Below are 19,725 nucleotides of genomic sequence, written 5' to 3' on the forward strand. Positions count from 1 at the left end.
CCAAGATATAAAAGACATTTTTCAATATCAGTGTTAGCAGAGATTTTCATTTTCATTTCAGCACTGAAACAAGATCCTAAAGCTGTGATCACAGATTTGCATAGATCTGTTGCCATAAGAGCCTTCAGCCCAGTCTGAAGGTGCAACCCACAGTTTTTCAATATTTCCTTCAGCTCTGAAGTAATTCTCATCATGTGTGTCAAAAGTGTGTTCATTTCATCATCACAAAATCCTTTTTCCACAATAATCAAGCCACCTTCAATCTGTTTTAATTGAAATATTGTTTGTGGGAAGTAGAGTATTCTCTAACAAACATGGTCTCAACAAATACTGAACTTATTTCACCATTACAAAGTGAAATAGCTCATTCAATCACTGCATATGGAAACTTTTGCATACTATAACTGAGGAAGAATTACACCATTTCTTCAAAATATTCTGCCACAATGGTGACTGGAAAGCCAAGAGGTTCAGAGTGTTATTACTGTAAGAACGAAAACCTTCATATCTCTCTTCTGCACCTTTAAAAATGCAAAAGCAAATGCTTTCTCTTGTTGGCTCTGTTTCTGACAGTCTCTTTGCTGTGTCTACTTGCAACTCAGCATCTCCTCTATATGGTGAGTAGCAACTATCCTTTCCAATATTGTTACATTCCATCCTGGATTTTGCATTGCTGAATGCTTTTGCTTACTAACACTCTTCACATTAATTATTGCAGTGTTAGATTCAATTTATGTGCTGAGCACTTAACATGGCTTGGTGATCTCCAATAATTGTTTGTGATGGGTTAGTTAATTTTTTCATATATTCACTCTGAATGCCAAATCCAAATGCACAGACTGGCGAGAGGAAGAAGGGAGAGGAGGAGAGGGGGGAGGGGGTGTTCCAGTACACACTTTCACAGTATGTGAAAATGTCATCTGGCTAATGGTGACGGCGAAAGTGGATTTATGGAGGACCATTTGTCATACAGCAAAGATGGAATATAGTGTCAGCATGAGGACACTATCAATGGTTGCAGAGTTACTGGTGAAAGCCAAATCAGAATGAATGTTCTTCACATGCTCATTCTTTTAACACTTCGGGAACCACAAGCCCGAGCATAGGTCGGGCCACAGAACTGCTTCGAAACGGCCGCACTCGAGTATAGGTCGGGCGGCTGTTGCACGCCACTCACAGCCTATTAGCTGTCCAGAAACAGGCTGGCTACTGTGGTAGTGCTGTGTGGAACACCTGCCTATCTGTCCCCTGACTGCTGCTCCCCTCTGTGTTCTGGTTTTAGAACTCTACGTCAAAAGAAATGGCAAGACACGAATAGCAGCTTCCATGACACGCTGCGCCATTGTGCATTGGTGTAGCCTTGAGTTTCAAATGTTTTCATTACTGTTTTCCATTTATTGTTTTATCTCTCTCAAATATGTCACATTTTCTGAGTGAGAAAGAAATTTTAGAAGCCTTAGAAGATTCTGGTTCTGAGTGGGAAATGTCTGAATGGCAAAAGAATGAAGAGCATTCAGATATAGGTAGGAAGCTGTCTAGTGCAGTTTTCCTTTAATATTATTATTACGACTTATATTGCTCAAGTTGCTTCAGTTAGCAGAAAATTTATTTCTGTTCGTCTCATCTATCTTGCAGAGGAATCTGATGAGCCTGCATCTGTGCAGCCGGTGTTTACTGAACAAAGTACATCCTCTGCAACACAGCTGTCTGTAACTCCAACAAAGAGGCAACGAATTTCACAGAAAAAACCCACTGATGCCGAATTTGGCTGATGGTCAGCCTACTGTGCCACAATTTGTAGAGAAAAGTTAGAATAATGGCAGCTGTTCATGAGAATTTCACTCCTCTCAATATGTTTTTGATCCTTTTCCCCAATTCCATAATGGAACATATAAAATCCGAAACAAACAAATTTGCAAAGTCTGTTTATGACAAACTCAAAGCAGCTTCCAGGGCAAGCCTCACAGTTTTTGTAATTTGTGGGTGTGAGTAAAGCTGCACGGATTTTTTTTTTATTATTATTATTTTTTTTTTTTTTATACACACGTCAAAACTGACAGATTACTGGTCTACTAACAATTTTATTTCAACCCTTTCCCTGGCTCTGTTATGGCCAGAAACAGATTCAAGGCAATATTATCAAACCTGCATTTGAATGACAATGCAACTTACATTCTGAAAAGTCAACCTCAGCATGTCCCCATGCATAAAATCAGGCAAATCCTGGATCGTTTCTTATTAGAATCACAAAAATTATTTCACCCATCAGAAAATCTCACTATTGACAAAGGCATGTGTGGTTTTTGTGGAAGAATGGCATTTCGGGTTTACATAAAGAATAAATCTGACAAGTATGGAATCAAGATGTTTATTATGTGTGATTCCAAAACGGGTTATGTTCTTAGATTGGAGGTATATGCTGGGAAAGGAACACAAGACAACTCCATAATACCATTATTTTGAGAGGTTGCTAGCAGATTACCTGGGAAAAGGTCACACTCTTTACATGGAAAGATTTTATAGTTCACCAACAGTATTCGATTTTCGGTGGCAACATAAAGTGAAAGCAATAGGTACGTGCATGACTAACCGGAAAGAACTACTAAATGAAATTGTTTCCAAAAACTGAAAAGGTATGAATCTGTGTCAATGAGGAGGAATCATCCGCTTTGTCTGAACTGGAAAGGCACAAGAGATGTACTATGCCTGTCCACTGTGCATAAAATGACCAGCTCTAACACTTCTCTTCATACAAAAGAAGGTATCAAAGTAAAATTAAAACCAGATGCCATTCTTGACTATAATATTTACAAAACGGGGGTTGATAGGAGTGATCAAATGATTTCTTACTATGCATTTAGGAGAAAATAGATGAAGTGGTGGAAGAAATTGTTCTTCCATATGCTTATAATGGCTGCAACAAATGCATTTGTCTTATACCGGGAAACCAGGACTCCTGCTCAAAGAAAGACCTGCCATTTTTCCACTTTTCTACAACAAATTGGTGAAGGACTGATTCACAAAGGTAAAAATTTGGCACAAGACAATGTGCCTAGTGAAACTCACAGCAACAGACTTCTAGGATGACACTCTGCAGAAAAAATTCCAGCGACTGAGAAGACGGAGCGTCCAAATAGCGTGTGTAAAGTTTGCTCTCAGAAACAAAAAAATCTAGTGGTAAAGCAGGTAGCAAGGAAACCAGGTGGTGGTGTTCAGACTGTGAAACCGAAATTGTACATTTTATGTCTGTTGTTATTAATTTTGTTATCAACCAATATAATTAAAATAAATGTTTTAAATAGACCTTAAAGACTGTTCTTTCATAATATGTTTACTGTTTCAAGGTATCTTTAATAGAAACATGCCAGCAACATTTCAAAAAACGCTAAAAATGGCTGGCCCACTGGACCAAGAGTGTGTCTAAGCTGCCAGTCCTCGAAGTGTTAATGCTACACAGTGCTTACAAACTGAAAGAATAGGGAAAGAATCACGCAAACATTTCAATTGTCGTCATCTTTTATTTGTTTAAAACACACACACACACACACACACACACACACACACACACACACACACACACACACACAAAACAAGCAATATTTGGTAGGCAGTAATTATCATCTTTTTCTTCATTCAACTGTGTCTTATTTTCTAGCTAATTGCCGAATAATGAGGAAAAAACTGTATTCCTATCCTTTAATAGAGCTGACTGTTTCACTGTTAACACAGTTTTCACTAGGAAACTTTTTAAAATTATTTACATTCTTATTCTTGCATAGTGCAGGCTGTCTTCATACAGGTATTGTAAAACCTAAATAATTTTTAGTTTTCAGATTATGACTCTTGTCTGAGAGAATACTTGAAGGAAAAATATGAAATCCTCAAGAAACTTCTATAATATGGCACGAAAACAAAAGCAAGCAATAAAATATGTATTAAGAAGTCGAACCAGTATAAAATCCAGCACTATAAAATAAATTGATCAGGGTGGCAAGAATAAGTTAACTTCTAATGCTAACTGACGACCTCAACATCAAAACTTACTTCTCAAGAAACATTGATGGTGATGCGACATTCTTTTCTGTTATTAGCTTGTATGAATGTCTCCATTTGTAATTAACTATTGCCTGTTTTAATGCTCCTTTCTGTAACAACTGGTATGAACTGACCTAAAGAGTCTGTCTACCAAATGTGACGGGCAACATCTATCAAATCTGCTCAGTACCCCATCATCAACATAATCGGACCTAACACAAGAGAAGGATCCAGTTAGAAAACAAATCTGCAAACTTCACCATCAAAGTTTACTATTTCCCCATCTGTTTTGTCTCGCTTTGTCTGATGTCATTTCTAGGTTATATACAAACATCAGCCTTGAGGAAAAAGTAAACATAAAATTCAACATAAAATAACAATGATTTACCAATATTAATTGTTATATTTTTGTACAAGAATAGGGAAAAAATGGCAAATTTCATGACATTTCAAGTTTTATCCCTGGCATAATCTTTCTGGGATTGCGCCATTAAGGAAGCAATACATATCCGTACAGCTGATAATCTCATCAACAGGAATATGAGATTTCAACTGAGCACAGCCTGGAACCCTGCACTGGCTGCTTTTAAATAACGATGCAAAAATCAAGAGTTTTTGATAACAGACCCATCATAACATTGGTCTAGTATGGTCTTTGGTGAGTAACGTCTGGCCGCACTGTTAGTAAATGCAGGGTACAGTGCACACGCAGGAGAGCCGCTCTGCAATTTTCGGCAGAGGGCATTTGAATATGGCACCATCTATCTGCAAATCATTTGTATATGTGTGATTTCCGTGCCTGCGCATACTCAGTGCACATGTTCTAGAAACAGGGAGTCGACATGCGGATACCATCAGTCGTACCTAGTCACCAGCAAGGCTGAACCACCTGAAGATGTTGGACAGTTGCTCCGAGGAAATATTGTGGAATTTGCACAATATGATCTGGCGGTAAAGCCGTGAAGACTATTTACAACATATTCACTGGGAAAGTTTGAAGAGTCACAACTTATTAATACTTTAAAGCAACTTACAGAACAGGTACGCTGGTGTTGCCAACTGACATCATACAACTGCCATGCATGAACCACATTGAAATAAAACTTTTAAAGAGATGATAGACAACAACACACAGACACATCTTCAGTGTGGAGCAATCAATGGCTATTGACAATGACAATGGGCAGTTTATCCAGAGCCAACATTAAAGGCCAGTAATGCAATATGATTTAAGTTAACTACAACACGAGAGCGTTTCTGTCAATTCTGTGCATTTGCTGCAAACTGTTGTTTCTTGAAACATGCACACATTTGCAGATATCAAATATGGGCATAGGAGTTAAGTGTGTGTTTTCTGTGGGATTTGGAGGTTACAACAGTGGCTATAATAATATAGCTAGCTAAGTATTCCCTGGTAAGAACACACCTCAGCTCAAAATCTGTGATAACCGTTAGGGCAGCCATTTGTAATTACAGCCTTGTGTAGGTCAGAACATCAAACATTTGTTGTCCAGGCATACTTAAGCCTTTCACAGGCAGTGGAAAACATGCTTCCCACTTCAAGTAATCTGCTCCTGGTCCCGTGGGATACGTTCTTCCCACCTCTTTATGGCGCTGTCATCTAGCGAAAAGTACTGGGGAGGCCCACTTCCAATTACAAGTTCCTGCCGTTAAAGCAGTCTGATCTCTTAGAGGCATTGTGTCGCTGAGTGTCTGTCTGTAGAGAAGCTTTTGAGTCACTGTTATCGTGATGTTTTGCGATTTTCTTCCCACTGCTACAGTCTAAGGTAAATACTTTTAATTTTTGTTGTGTTATCTCATTACTTGATGTTTCCTGAGTGTTGTAAAATGTGTTTTATTTTCATTACTCGTTGACATCACTTACAATGTTCGATCTTGTTGGTGGGAAGTATATTTCCCACCGCCTTTTTGGTAGATTTTTTTTTTTTCAAGATTCTAAAATAAATGTTTCTCTGTTTTGATACAATCATTTGAGAATTTTGACCCAGTACACTTCAGAAATAATACACAGATCAGTATATTATCCACAGATCAGTATATTATCAAATAATGTCTCATTATCATACCAAACCATGCACTTGCTTACATTGAATCTGCTACAGTATTGTTTTACCCCTTCCATCCTCTATCTTTTGCATTCCTTTGCTTTCAGATGGCTCATTCATTAGATCTCAACAATCGTAAACATGTTGAAGTAGTTTATATATATCATTTTTGTTGCCTGATGAAAGTCATTCATAAACTGAAGGAGATCAATGTGCTGTCAATGAACTGAATGTTTTAGATGACAATGAACTGAATGTTTTAGATGACAATGAACTGAATGTTTTAGATGACACTTTCATAGGTGATTCAAGTCATGTTTCTGTGGAGCAAGATGCTTTTGTTGGTGTACTTGACACTGAATCATTTGTGCTTCCTACAAATGTCAATATCAATACACTGGACAGTGGAAGTGGAAGTGAATGTGAAGAAGAATGGAATGGAGACTGTTCTTTCTTTGACAATGTGAAGAACAACTTTCAAGCAAAAAGGGAGGGGAAACCAAAATTTCCATTTAGTGCCAGTGATCGAGAGCTCAGTTATTTTTGTAAGTTCTTTGATGATGTTATTCTCACTCTGATTGTAAACGAAACAAACCTGTACCCAAAACAAAATCATGGTAGCAGAAGCCCATCAAAAACCTGGGTAGACACAACAAGTCAAGAAATGAAAGCTTTTATAGTATGCTTTATTATAATGGGCATTCACCAACTTTCTGCTCCCTCTAATTTTTGGAGCCCGGACCCTATACTAAAAGTAGATGCAATCACTAATGTTGAGACAAGCAAAAGATTTAAAAAGATTGCAGAGAATATTCATTGCAATAACAATGAAACTGCAAAACCTAGAAATCTTCCAGAATACGACAAATTGCATACACTACGGCCACTGATAGACTTTTGCAGAAATGTACGAACAATTATGAGCCCTCATCATTTATGTCAGTAGATGAATCGATGATTCCCTTCAAACGAAGATCATCAATGAAGCAATATATGCCAATGAAGCCAGCGAAATAAGGCTATAAAGTGTGGTGCTTGTCAGATTCGCTCAATGGATATGTAATGAACTTTGATGTTTACACAGGCAAGTGTAAAACAAATAGTACTATGACATTGGGTGAAGGGGTTGTGTTAGATCTAACAAAGAAAATACCAAATAAAAATAATAATCTTGCTTTAGAAAGATTCTTTGCCACTGTGAAATTGATGGCAGTACTTTTGAAGAAGGGTGTGTAAGCTTGTGGACTGTCAAGACAAAAAGAAAAGATTTACCCAAAATTAAGAAGGAGAACATCAAATTGGGGAGAGGTGAGATCCAGTTTGATACGAGAGGAGCCATTTATGCTGTTATGTGGATGGCTAACCGTCCAGTCACTTTCTTGTAATTTATTCAAGACACAAGAATGACAACAGTGGCGAAGAGAAAAGACAAGTTTGGATCTAGTACAGAGATTCCATGTCCTGAAGTTGTGGCAGAATACAATAAAATAATGGGCGGAGTAGATAAATTTGATCAACTATGAGAAAGTATACTCTTGGCAGATGCTCTGTGAAATGGTGGCTCACAATATTTTATTTCTTAGTGGATGTTGCCAAAGTAAACAGTTTTTTTACTACGGAAAATAAGTAAAAGAGAAGGTTGACAGCATGATAAGCTGACATACAGAATCCTTCTAGCCAGGCAACTGATTGCTGGCTTCTCATCCTGGAAAAGACAAGGCCAGAAATCTGTTTTTCTGGCACAAAAAGTCAGAGTACCTGAAGATGTAACCTACAGGAGGTGCTGTTATTGTAGTACCAAAGCAGCAGAAAACACACATGTTGTGTTTGTACATACTGTCAAATACCACTTTGTATTGACCCATGTTTTAGGAAATTTCATGGCAAATAATTGGGAAAAGTAATTGGAACAAAAAAGTAAATTTTTAAAATTAATATGAGATGTATTACAAATTTTTCTTTTATTTTTTAACTCCAAAGAAGGGCCATGGGAAGAATACTTCCCACTTCATTGTATGGACCCCCCTTTAACAAATGCAGCAAATCTGACATTTTATATGATTAATATATATATATCTATTAATTACTAACTGCTTTCCACTTATTAAAAATAATTCCACAGTAATTTTGCCCACAAATGGGTTAAAAAAATAATGAGTCTCCCATCACAGCTCAGTTACTCTTTCATCATCATTTCAAGTTGAAATGTTACGATAAAGTCTGAAATAATCAGACAGTTGTACAGTGGGTGCAATAATTCAGCACTAAAGCATCCTGAGCAAAGAAGAAAAGTCCCACAGCACACTGCACAGTGAGACACATCACATACCCATCCAAAGTCCTCATTGTTCTGCTGGCAGACATGCCTTGGTGCTAACAAAGTCAGATCATTCCCTGCAGATCCATCCATGATAACCTTCATTTCCACCCATACAAACTGCACATCACACAGAAACTAAACAAACAAGACAAAGTTGTTCAACCAACCTTCACCTTTTGCTTCCTGAAACAAATCAGTCTACCTGCAGATGCGAAACATCATACTGAAGTTAGATGAGGCTCATTTTCACCTAGATAGAAGTGCAAACAAACAGAATTGCAAGCACTAGGCACCGCAGCCCGGGTAACCCTAGTCAGCTGCATGAAAAATCCCTGTGCTGTAAACATATGACTGTGTCGTGTTGTGTGGCTTCATTTAGCATCATTGGTCCATATTTTATTGAGGAGCTTCATAGATGTGCAGTAACAGTTACTAGAAATAGCTGTGTCCAAATGATAAATAACTTGCCCCTTCTTAGGTGGAACAGTGATGTTTTGTTCCAACAGGACTGGACAACAGCTCATACGACCTGCCAGTCCTTGAACATCTTACAACATCTTTTTCCTGGTCAAGAGATTTCCCGATTTGCAGGCATTCACTGGCCACTATAGTTGAAAAGTGAAGTGTATGACTACACATCCTCATACTGTGGTTGAACTTAAAATTCCTTGCAGTTGTGGAGGAGATCTCACTGAACATGCTGAATTGGGTGATGGAATGTACCATTCACCAACTGGAGGAATGCATGGAACATGATGGCAATCATCTATATGGTGTCACATTCAGAACCAAGTATATGATGTGTAATGGCATGTATTTTTCTTTGATTTCTGCTTATGTTTTAATAATTTGTTCTGAAATGTTATGATGATCTATCCTTTTTATATCCTATTTGTTCTGCTACAACCTGTATATATAAATGAATGTGAGCATTTTGCACTTAGCCAATTTTGTGATGTTTCTGCGCTAGCTTGCCAAAGAACATCAGATTACCTCACTCAAAGCAAAAATGGTAGAGGACTTTTCTGCCTGATGTGGCAAACAATGCAAATTTGTGTATGACAATTATAGTTCAAATCAGTATGACTTACAAATACTTATACTATTCTGACAAGTTTTGCTAAATTTATGAACAGCTAAACTCTGCTATCCCAAGGAAGTCTTTAATCTGAATACTGGCGGCTATATTGAAGAGTGTCCCTAATTTATGTTAAATATCTCGTCCTGGTCTTTCTTCCTGGTTTAACCATAGGACATCATGAATGAAGTTGGAAAGGAGAGCAGATCAACATTGAATGTCCCACCACTGACAGTTCCGTTTTCATTACATGTAAGTCTTATGTAATGACTTTATAGTACATTGAAAGAGCCTGCTTTTTAGTGTAAAGAGCCTACAAAAATAAGAATGACAAGAGTGAGAGTCAAATATGCCAATAGATATACAGTCTCCTACAGGTCCAGCAATACTGTCAGAAAAGATTTAATGAAATTTTAAATGAGACTTCGAGAACAATTAGAAACTCAGCTGGCACTGAAAGACTTTTTTGGTCAAAATACTCTCTTTTTGGTAAAAGTGCCATTTTATGCCTATTTATTTTATCCGTACTTTTCTAGGAAACAGATTCCATCCAGCAGAATCTGAAAAATACCTGTACGACTGCATCTCTCTTCACTGAACTCTAAATGTTTTCCAGCCAAAAATTACTTTAGAAGTGGAAACGGAGTGATTGGTGGTGAATGGAATAGACGTTTTAAAGTTGTATTTCACATGCCTCAGTTTCCTCACTGTGATAGTATCTTTAGAGGCAATTCCATTGTATCAATAATTTTATCTTGCGAGTTAAGCATTTATTGTGTATTTTTTCAGCAAGGCAGTGAACATGATGTTTGCTAGTTACTGTTTTAACGTTTGAAATCAATGCAAACAATCGCCAATCCTTTACAAGGAAAATACTAATTGTAAACTGCCCACTAGATGACACCATCTTCCAACCACTGGTTTCATAGCTGTATACATTTTAGTACCTTTAGTAAGAAAGTTTCCTGTCTCAATGAAATCAAAACAGAGGAGGGGCTTTTGTTGGTCTGCATGTATGCAAAATGCTCAAGGATGGATATCTCACTTAAGTTCTTACAGGCAGTGTGAATTTAGCATGTAATTACTTTGTTCAAGTGTCCATTAACTTCCTTGAAGTACAAATTCAGATAACTATAAAGATTTGATGAAGAATAAAATCTGTAGGGCTATAAGATAATACATTTTCAGTTTGATTCCCTCCTTAAAAACTGTGGCCATGTTAAGTGTCAAATCTGAGGAACTCTTCCGATGAGTAATTTCAAAGATGAAACAATTTACCATGGGAAGTTAAATGGGCTGATGTTGTTCATTTATTGCTAGACACTCATCATCACAAATGTTATACAAATTACAGCAGGATGGCTGTGCACTCAGTGAAAAGCTACAAAGAGAAAAGAAGCCAAGTGCACCAATAAACATCTAAGGACAATACTACAACGCTGAAATAGGTAAACGTTACATCTAAATATTGTACTTAGCATTTTTAGCATTTTATTTACGTTTTCAGCAAACTGGCCATGTGATGCAATCTCATAGGGGGAATCTGGGCTGCAAAAGACTGTTGAAGTTGTGACATGAATCTAGGATAGGCTTCCACAAAGTTTATTAGAAAACAATCATTTATAAATACGTATATTTCTTTCTGTCTTTGCTATAGGTATTGTTACTTGCTACATAAATTTAATATCAAGGTAGAGAGAAAGAGAGGCTCATCTAGTCTCAGACTATCCCATACTCACAGGTTTGCAGTCAGCTGGCCACGTTGGCAACTGAGTGCGGGGATATATCACAGTAAACCAAGTTATTGCTTCATCACGTTGTTTGCCTCCATCTGATGAAGTTACTTTAAGTAACTCACGTGGTGTATGAGTTGGAAAAAGGCACCATCTATAATAATACATAAAAAAACAATCCATGCTCATGAAAGAATAGCATTAATAGGGATAAGGAATTCAAATAAAGTATACAATATGTATAAAAATGTGTACAGAATGTTTAACTTTCAATGTGGAAAATAACAGAAAGTTTAAAAAATGCAAGTAAGCAGCCAATATAAAATGCAAGGAGTGTTTTTTAAGTAAGTGCCGTTTTGCCACACCGCAGCGCTGCAGTCGGCGTTCTGCGCGTGCACACTGGGTACCTACATCTGTTGTCTACATACTGACGCCATTACAGTCTGATTCTTCCTTATTTACGTTGTGTACTGAGTGTTTAAGATGCCTCCGATAATCCTGAGTCACGCCGACTGTGAAGTATGGGCTGTTATAAGATTTCATAGTGCTAGAGGCCTAAAAGCGATCGATATTCATTGCTGGATGACTTTCCTAATGTTTCTCGTAGTGTTTTGTATGTTATTGTGACTGAGCACTTGAATTACCGAAAATTGTGCACAAGTTGGGCACTGAAAATGTTGACGGATGTGCACAAAACCAAATGTTTAGACAGTGCATTGACTTTCCTTGTGCGGTACACAATGACAATGATGATTTCTTAAGCCACATTGTTATGGGCGATGAAACATGGGTGGCTTACATCACACGAGAATCAAAGCAACAGTACATGGAATGGTGGCATTCAGATTCACTCAGAAAATTGAAGGTTAAGCAAACAATTTCTGCCCGCAAAATCATGTGCATAGTTTTTTGGGACAGAAAAGGAGTATTGCTTGTGGAATTTCTGCCTCGTAATGAGACAATCAGTGCAGCAGCTCATTGTAAGACATTGCAGAATCTGCGCCGTTCAATTCAGAACAAAAGACGTGGCAAGTTGAGCAAGGGCATTGTTTTGCTGCAAGAGAATGCCCGTCCGCATGTGGCGAATCAGACCAAAGGTCTCAACACATCTTTTCTATGGGAAACTCGAAATCATTCCCTGTACAGCCTCGATCTTGTGCCCAGTGACTATCATCTGTTCTTGCACTTGAAAAAACACCTGGGCGGTCAGTGTCTTCAAGATGATGACGAAGTCAAAACAGTGGTGAAGCAGTGGTTAACAAGTCAGGCGGCACACTTCTATGAGGAGGGTATTCAAAAACTGGTACAACGTTATGACAAGTGCCTCAATATTGATGGAAATTATGTGGAAAAGTAGATTAAGGTACAGGCTTTCATGTAAAAATAAAATTATTGAGATATCTTAGCACGTCTTTTTTTAAATTTCAAAACGGTACTTACTCAAAAAACACACCTTGTAACTCACCATATAACTCAGGTGTTGAAAGGTTGATAAACACACAAACAAAACAATAGAAAACATTGCGAAAGCTTTCAAACAAAGTACTATTTCAGAGCAAGAGTGCTCCCCCCCCCCTTCTCTCTCTCTCTCTCTCTCTCTCTCTCTCTCTCTCTCTCTCTCACACACACACACACACACACACACACACACACACACACACACACACACACTCTACATTGCATTGTACTGTGGCTGTGTCAGATGGAATGGGTGAGAGGAAGGAGGAGATGTGGAGAGGAGGGAAGGTTGAAGGGTAGAGTGGCTGATGGCTGGGATGACCAGCCAGGAAGTGGATGTGACAGGAGTGTGGCACCAGTATACATTTTTGGTGCTTGCAGGAGAAGTTGCGTGTGTTCCACGATAAAGGTAATGCCCAGTACCCTGAATGACTTACTAAGACATAATGCTCCAAATCTAGTTTGCAAATAGATCTCCTGCACAACTTCCGAGACGCATGCTTGGGACCTTTGCCTTTCATGGAAAAGTGCTCAACTGATTAATGCCTCATGACCCACCCTCACAGCTTTACTTCTCCCAGTTACATCACCTACTTTGCGAACTTCACAGAAGTTCTCCCACATATCTTGAAGGCTTGCAGACCAAGCATTGCTTGAAGAAAGGAATGCTTGCCTGTGAAAGGCAAACGTCCCAGATTCATGTTTCGGTCTGGCACATAGTCTTAACCTGCCAGAAGGTTTAAAACCAGTGCATCTCCCCTGCAGGCAAAAAATTCATTTTGGAGATCCTGCAGCATTTCCACATATGAACCTGAACCTTCAACCATCCCTACAAATCAGGTGCAAAGCGGCAACCTCTTCATTGCTCCGCATGGCAAATAGCTTAACAACATCCTTTGCCATGACTTTGACTACCTATTGTTGTACCTGGACATGAACATTTAACCCACAATCCTTCCTACCTCTTCCAAAGTAACTTCCACTGTCTAAACAATCTACAGAACACCCTGTCTACTCTTATGCCACACCTCCTCCCAACCCCTTGCCCCATGGGTCATATCAGAGGATGACTTACCCTATCAGAGGTAGGACCATGTATGAAAGCAGTAAGAATCACATTCCAGTAATGCTGTAACTTTTGCCCAGTCATTTATGTGGACTTGACAACCAACCAACTACTCATCTCTTATGTATGGCCAGGCCACCACCAAAAACTGTGGCTAAGTATGAAGTAGATCCACCTAGTGGTGAAACATACTGTCAAGCACAAAATGTTTCACGACTTTTATCATTTTGATCTTTGACCAATACGAGCTTTCTCTGAATTACGTAGATCGGTTTTTCCTTTAAACACATTCTTTGATTCCATAATCTCACTACCTTCAACATTTGCAAGTCGATTCCCAATATGCACCGCCACTTTCACTCATGCTACAGTCCCACCCCCCTTCTGAATCCATTATTCCACTTCACTGTGTGATACAAGCAATTCCCACGTCTTCTCCTGCCCATTTACTCCAAATTATAGATGTTTAATTTTCATATTAAATGTTCACAAAAGGCATCGAGCACAAAAAAAAGGCCAGTTTAACCACTCATCAGTATAGTTTACTTAACCCAGATAGTCCTGAATTATTTGTTTTTCAAAATTGATTTATATCTTATCTACATTCATTCACAAGGTTGTAAGGAAGAAAAGTAAAAACATTTTTGAGTATTTATTTTTATTTAGTATTTCCAAAAATGGACATCCTTCCAGAAGGACATTGCACAATTAACTTGTTTTGGTTTTTATACTTTCAAATAAACATTAATAAATTTGAATTATTGGCTAAAACAGCTAATAAATACAAAAAACAAAGAAAATAACCTATACACATATTTTATGCACTAGTATGATAAGACAAAAAGCAACAAACGTGAAGTGGTTGTCACATTTTTCGCACATAGTAGTAGTTTTTTTGTGGCCACTTCGACATTTCAGCTGCTTCTTCTTTTTTGTTATCTCGTCCGTTGGTAATTCAGCAACATAATGTTTTTTTCCATCAAATCTAGAATCTAGTTTTGCCCTCTTACTAGGACGTCCTCTGCTGGTAGTGACTCTTTTGTTACTTTCAAGATTTGCAGTGACAATTCGATGACGAAATGTCAGATGATCTATGGGTTCTTCGTTGTGCTTGTAAAGATCCCAGGCATTTTGCTCTGCAATGTCTATAAAATGTGCAACGATCGGGAAATACCACTTTTTCCCTCTTATGGAGCGCCAGCGTCAGCTCGATCTCTACCTCCCATATGAGAATTGTAGGAGTGTAATAAGTTAGGTTGAAGCACGCTAATCCTTTTCTTTTGTTCCCTGGAAAATCTTGCAACAGAGCATAGTGGTTGCACTCTGTCGAAGTTGGTGGCTACAGTAACAACATTGTTGTCATTCCAACGTACAATTGAAATCCCAGATGCTGAGTCAGAAAAAAATTCATATGATCCTCTATTTTCTTTTATCATTTTATCTACAGATGATAGAGTACAATTCTTAACTCTGTTTCCAATTATTGTTCCTGTTACTTCCACACCCCTCTCTTTTAGGTCATGTAGCGCAGTAGCATTGAGCTGACTTGCTGGTAATTTATCTACACTTGGATTTTCTTCAGCACCCAAATCTTCACCTGTTACGTCATCAGTTGAATTTAGAGGAGGTGTAATGTTACATTTACAACAGTATTAGGTATTTCCTCATCTTTTGATTCTAGCATGTCCAAAAGTTCCATAAGTGTATATCTTTTCTGTGAATACAAAATGATAACATATTACCCTGACTTCCTTCTGGAAGGACGGTTGAAAACATTATTGAATTACAAATGACGAAAACTTTCAATCATAATATGAACCCATAAATAATATAAGTTAATTCTTTAAGATATTATATGACAAGTTTCAGAATTATTGACGCAATATGAAAGAAAATATACATACCCATCGATGACAAGGTCAGTCAGTTCGTCGATGGTAAAATCGGCCCTATTTTCAAGACACAGTTTCTCACTCACTATGAACGACAGCGTCAAATTGACTGTCGCAGCGCGCAACTGACTCTGCCTACTTCATATAACAATGTGTCACAGTCCGTTGCAACAATTCGTTATTCGCAAAAATAAGTAACTTCAACAGTGAGTTACGTTGTCCTTCCAGAAGGATGTCAGGGTTATCTGGGTTAATAATACTTCCACAATGAGAAAAATTCACCCAGACAGAAACTCTACCAGCATCTGGGAATACTGTTGTAGACTGTTTACATTAATTGCTTTCAGCACACTTGTTACTATTAATAAAAATTTATTTGATTATTTTACGTTATTAAACAGAAATGAGCAAAGGCCACCACACACAAACAGATGATTGATGGGAGGCACTCAGATACATGTAAGCACAAATAATTATTACTTCAGTGGCTTTTGAAAAAGTACCATTCTTTTTCTGGTTTAAGTGTTCTCACCCCCCCCCCCCCCCCCCAAGTACACATGGAGGTCTTCTGAAGTTTTACAAAAGTGTGGAGAAAAAACATCAATGCAGCTTAACAAAAAGAAGAACTGAAAAGGGGAAAACTGGCATGAGTAAATGTAAAACCAGTTTTCTTTAGCCCTTGAACAGTCCACGGGTGTACTGCCGGTCCATAGTGTCCAACCAGCACAATATTTCGGCGATCAGACATGTCGCCATCATAAGGTGCGCAGATGAACTGAGCTCCTGAGGGTGGGCGGCCATCCTAAATCCCCTTCCCCCGCGAGGCGTTCTCTCCGTGCCGTGGTCCGCGCATCGGCAATTGCTGAGAGGCTGGTGTCGGCGTCTTTGGTGGCATCGGTGTAACTGCCTCGTTTGCCCTGGTCACTCGTTCGTTTTCTTTGCTGAGCCTCTTTTTAATTAGACTCAGTGCTGGTTCCTGTGCCTTGCTGAGGTTATAGCCACAATTTCTGTTGATTAGTCCGTCCCTGGTGCAAATTTCGATAGCTTCTCTAACGATGCTGTCCCAGTATTTAGATGTCTTTGCCAAGACCCTGGTATGTTGGCAGTCCATTTCGTGATTTTCGGACAAACAGTGCTCTGCGACTGCCGACTTGCTGGGGTACATAAGTCGAGTGTGCCTCTGATGTTATCAGCAACGATCTTAGATGGTGGGCACTGTCTGTCCAATGTAGGTCTTCCCACACTCACAGGGAATCTGGTATATGCCGGCCTTCTGCAAACCAAGATCGTCTTTGACACTTCCCAATAATGTTAATGTTTTATTGGGCAGGCAAAAAGACAGCTTCTACTCTGTGTTTCCTCAATATTTGTCCTATTTTCCCCGATAGCGTGCCAGCATATGGTATATAGGTAGTGGCTATCTCTTCCTCCGTGACTTCGTCCATCTCCACACGCTGTACTGTAGAGGTGGGGCGGAGCGCACGTCTGATCTGCCATTCCGAGTACCCGTTTTTCCGAAATACAGTTTTGAGGTGTTCCAGCTCATGGGGCAGACACTCTGCGTCCGAGATGGTGCGCACCCTGTGCACCAGTATTTTTAGTACCCCATTCCTCTGTGAAGGGTGGTGGCAGCTATTTGCATGCAAATACAGGCCGGTGTGCATTTTCTTCCTGTATACCTCATGGCCCAGGGTGCCATCCACTCTTCTTTTGAGCGTGACGTCCAGGAATGGCAAACTTCCTTCTGCTTCGGTCTCCATAGTGAATTTGATATTCGGATTATGGAGTTCAGGTGTGTAAAGAAGTCTAGGAGCTTGTCCCTTACATGGGGCCATATCACGAATGTGTCATCAACATAACGTAGAAAACAAGTAGGTTTTCATTTGGATGATGCCACAGCTTCCTCCTCGAAATACTCCATACAGAAATTCGCGACCACAGACGAAAATTTCTGTGCAATGTGCTCAACTGACTCTCGAAGAGGTACCCTGGTGAATAATGAATCAATGTCAAAACTCACTAGGATATCTGAGTCTTTCAGCTTGAAGTTCTTGGGACGTTTTATGAAATCCATAGAATTCCGAATGTGATGAGGGCATTTACCCACGTAAGGGCTTAGTAGTTCTGCCAGGTAGTTGGCCAGCAAATATGTAGGTGCCCTAATGTTGCTGACAATTGGGCTGATTCAAATTAAAAAGAGGCTCAGCAAAGGAAACGAATGAGTGACCAGGACGGAAGTGGCAGTTACACCGACGCCACCACCACAGATGTTGATGCCAGCCTCTCAGCGATCGCCGATGTGCGGCCGAGGACTGTGGAGAGAATGCCTCGCAGGGGAAGGGGATTTAGGACGCCAGCCCGCCCTCAGGAGCTCAGTTCGTCAGCGCACCTGACGACGACGACGACGACATGTCTGATCGCTGAAATATTGTGCCCATGGGACACTATGGACCGGCAGTACACCCGTGGACTGTTCGAGCAAGAAATACGCCGGGAGAAGTTGAAGAATCACAGTTTTCTTTAGTCATTGCTAACAACGAAGGAAAAACAGTGGTTTGCAGAATATGTACACAAGAAGCAAATATACTGTGCCCACTGAAAATGCTTTAGAAATGAAAGCTAAATGCACCTGGTAAAAAAATTATTATTTGCAGTTAGCATAAGACAGAAAAAAAACAATAAAAATTATTATAATTGCTGCTGTGAAAGACAGTTAAGCAAACAAACATATTATTACTGGGGAAGTCTGCATCTGCGCAGACCTCTATCTACAGTGCTATACCTCACGAACAATTTGGGATATGTTAATATTTATGAAAGGAAGAGGCAACAAACCTTTTGTGACCAGATATAAGAGCATTCCAAGCAGATGTTCCAAGTGGATCAATATGAATACCAGTGCCTGATCTAGCTGGTCCCATGACAAACCAACGATAGGGGGGACGACGCTCTTCTCCAGCATGCTGGAATAAGTCATCTTGGAAGTATTCTGGAACTTCATAGTCCTCCAGCAACCGTCGCCTACGAGGGTGCTGAAAGAATACAATTAAGTGATCCAGTTGGGTCAGACCACAATTTATTTATACTTATGCTACATTCTAGGAGTTTAGCCGTGGTACAGAAGATTTGTATGAAATACTTGGTAAAACAGGTATGGAACTAACTTATATTATAAAAGGTGAAAAAATTTACAATTTGTGGCTGCGTAAACAACGCCTGGTGTTTTTGTGAGGAGGGTGGAAATGACGCTTCAAACAATGAGCTCAAACACTAATCAAGCAGGACAACTGAAATCATTTGTATAGTAATGTCCTCATGAAAGATCTGGTGCTCACAGCGAATACAGTAGCTCCACCTCTTGCAACACATGTGGGGCACACTTATCACATAATCAAATCCTTAGTTAATTTAGATAAAACAGACGTCTTCTTCAAATGTTTTACATCTAACATAAGAGTGTCATGCAATTTTACAATAACCCATCTGTGAATTAGAAACACAAAAAGTTAAGACTGCTTGAAAGTAGTTACAGTACAAGATATTTATATCCTTTCGAGCCATTTGTGCACTGGTACTTATGTGCATTTACGGCAGAATAAAACAGGATGTAAATTGTGCAACTAATGCTTATTTTTATTCCAGAAATAAGAGCATGAGGAAAACCTGTTGTCAAGGAAATTTATATATATACATCTTTTCGTCTTCTTTCATGAGGAAAACTCTTGCACTTGCCAAGGCTGTCAGCTGTAAAGTCAAAGCATAACCTATCATTTCCACCCGCCACAAGAATGAAGCTGGCAGCCATGTTTTTATCAGCACAAAACAGATCGTGATATTCATATAAGACAATGTCTTGGAATGAAGAACAGTAAGGCAATTTTTTGGATAGTGACTTGAACAGGGAAGGCTGCTGAGATTAAAATTTTACTGCCATGAAAATATCATTGGTGTCCGTAGATGCTATGTGCACACTTTCAATTATGTTGTTCTCAGTTCTGTGTTATCCTCCACATAGTTAATTATGAATAAAGTAGTCTAGTAATTACATATTGTCCCTGTATTTTCAAACCACAACCC

General features: G+C 39.0%; 1 protein-coding gene across 1 annotated transcript in view; it reads right to left on the bottom strand.

Annotated features, from left to right (window-relative positions):
• Positions 1 to 19,725, bottom strand: part of LOC126191316 (bifunctional arginine demethylase and lysyl-hydroxylase JMJD6) — a 124,762-nt gene that overhangs the window by 32,895 nt on the left and 72,142 nt on the right. The window contains exons 4-5 of the mRNA XM_049932147.1: positions 18,484 to 18,680; positions 11,239 to 11,386 (exon numbers count right to left, since the gene is read on the bottom strand). Coding sequence (XP_049788104.1) covers positions 11,239 to 11,386; positions 18,484 to 18,680 — 345 coding nt within the window. The remainder of the gene's footprint in view (positions 1 to 11,238; positions 11,387 to 18,483; positions 18,681 to 19,725) is intronic.

The sequence above is a fragment of the Schistocerca cancellata genome, chromosome 6 (genome assembly GCF_023864275.1).
Source record: "Schistocerca cancellata isolate TAMUIC-IGC-003103 chromosome 6, iqSchCanc2.1, whole genome shotgun sequence".
In the NCBI taxonomy this organism is placed as follows: domain Eukaryota; kingdom Metazoa; phylum Arthropoda; class Insecta; order Orthoptera; family Acrididae; genus Schistocerca; species Schistocerca cancellata.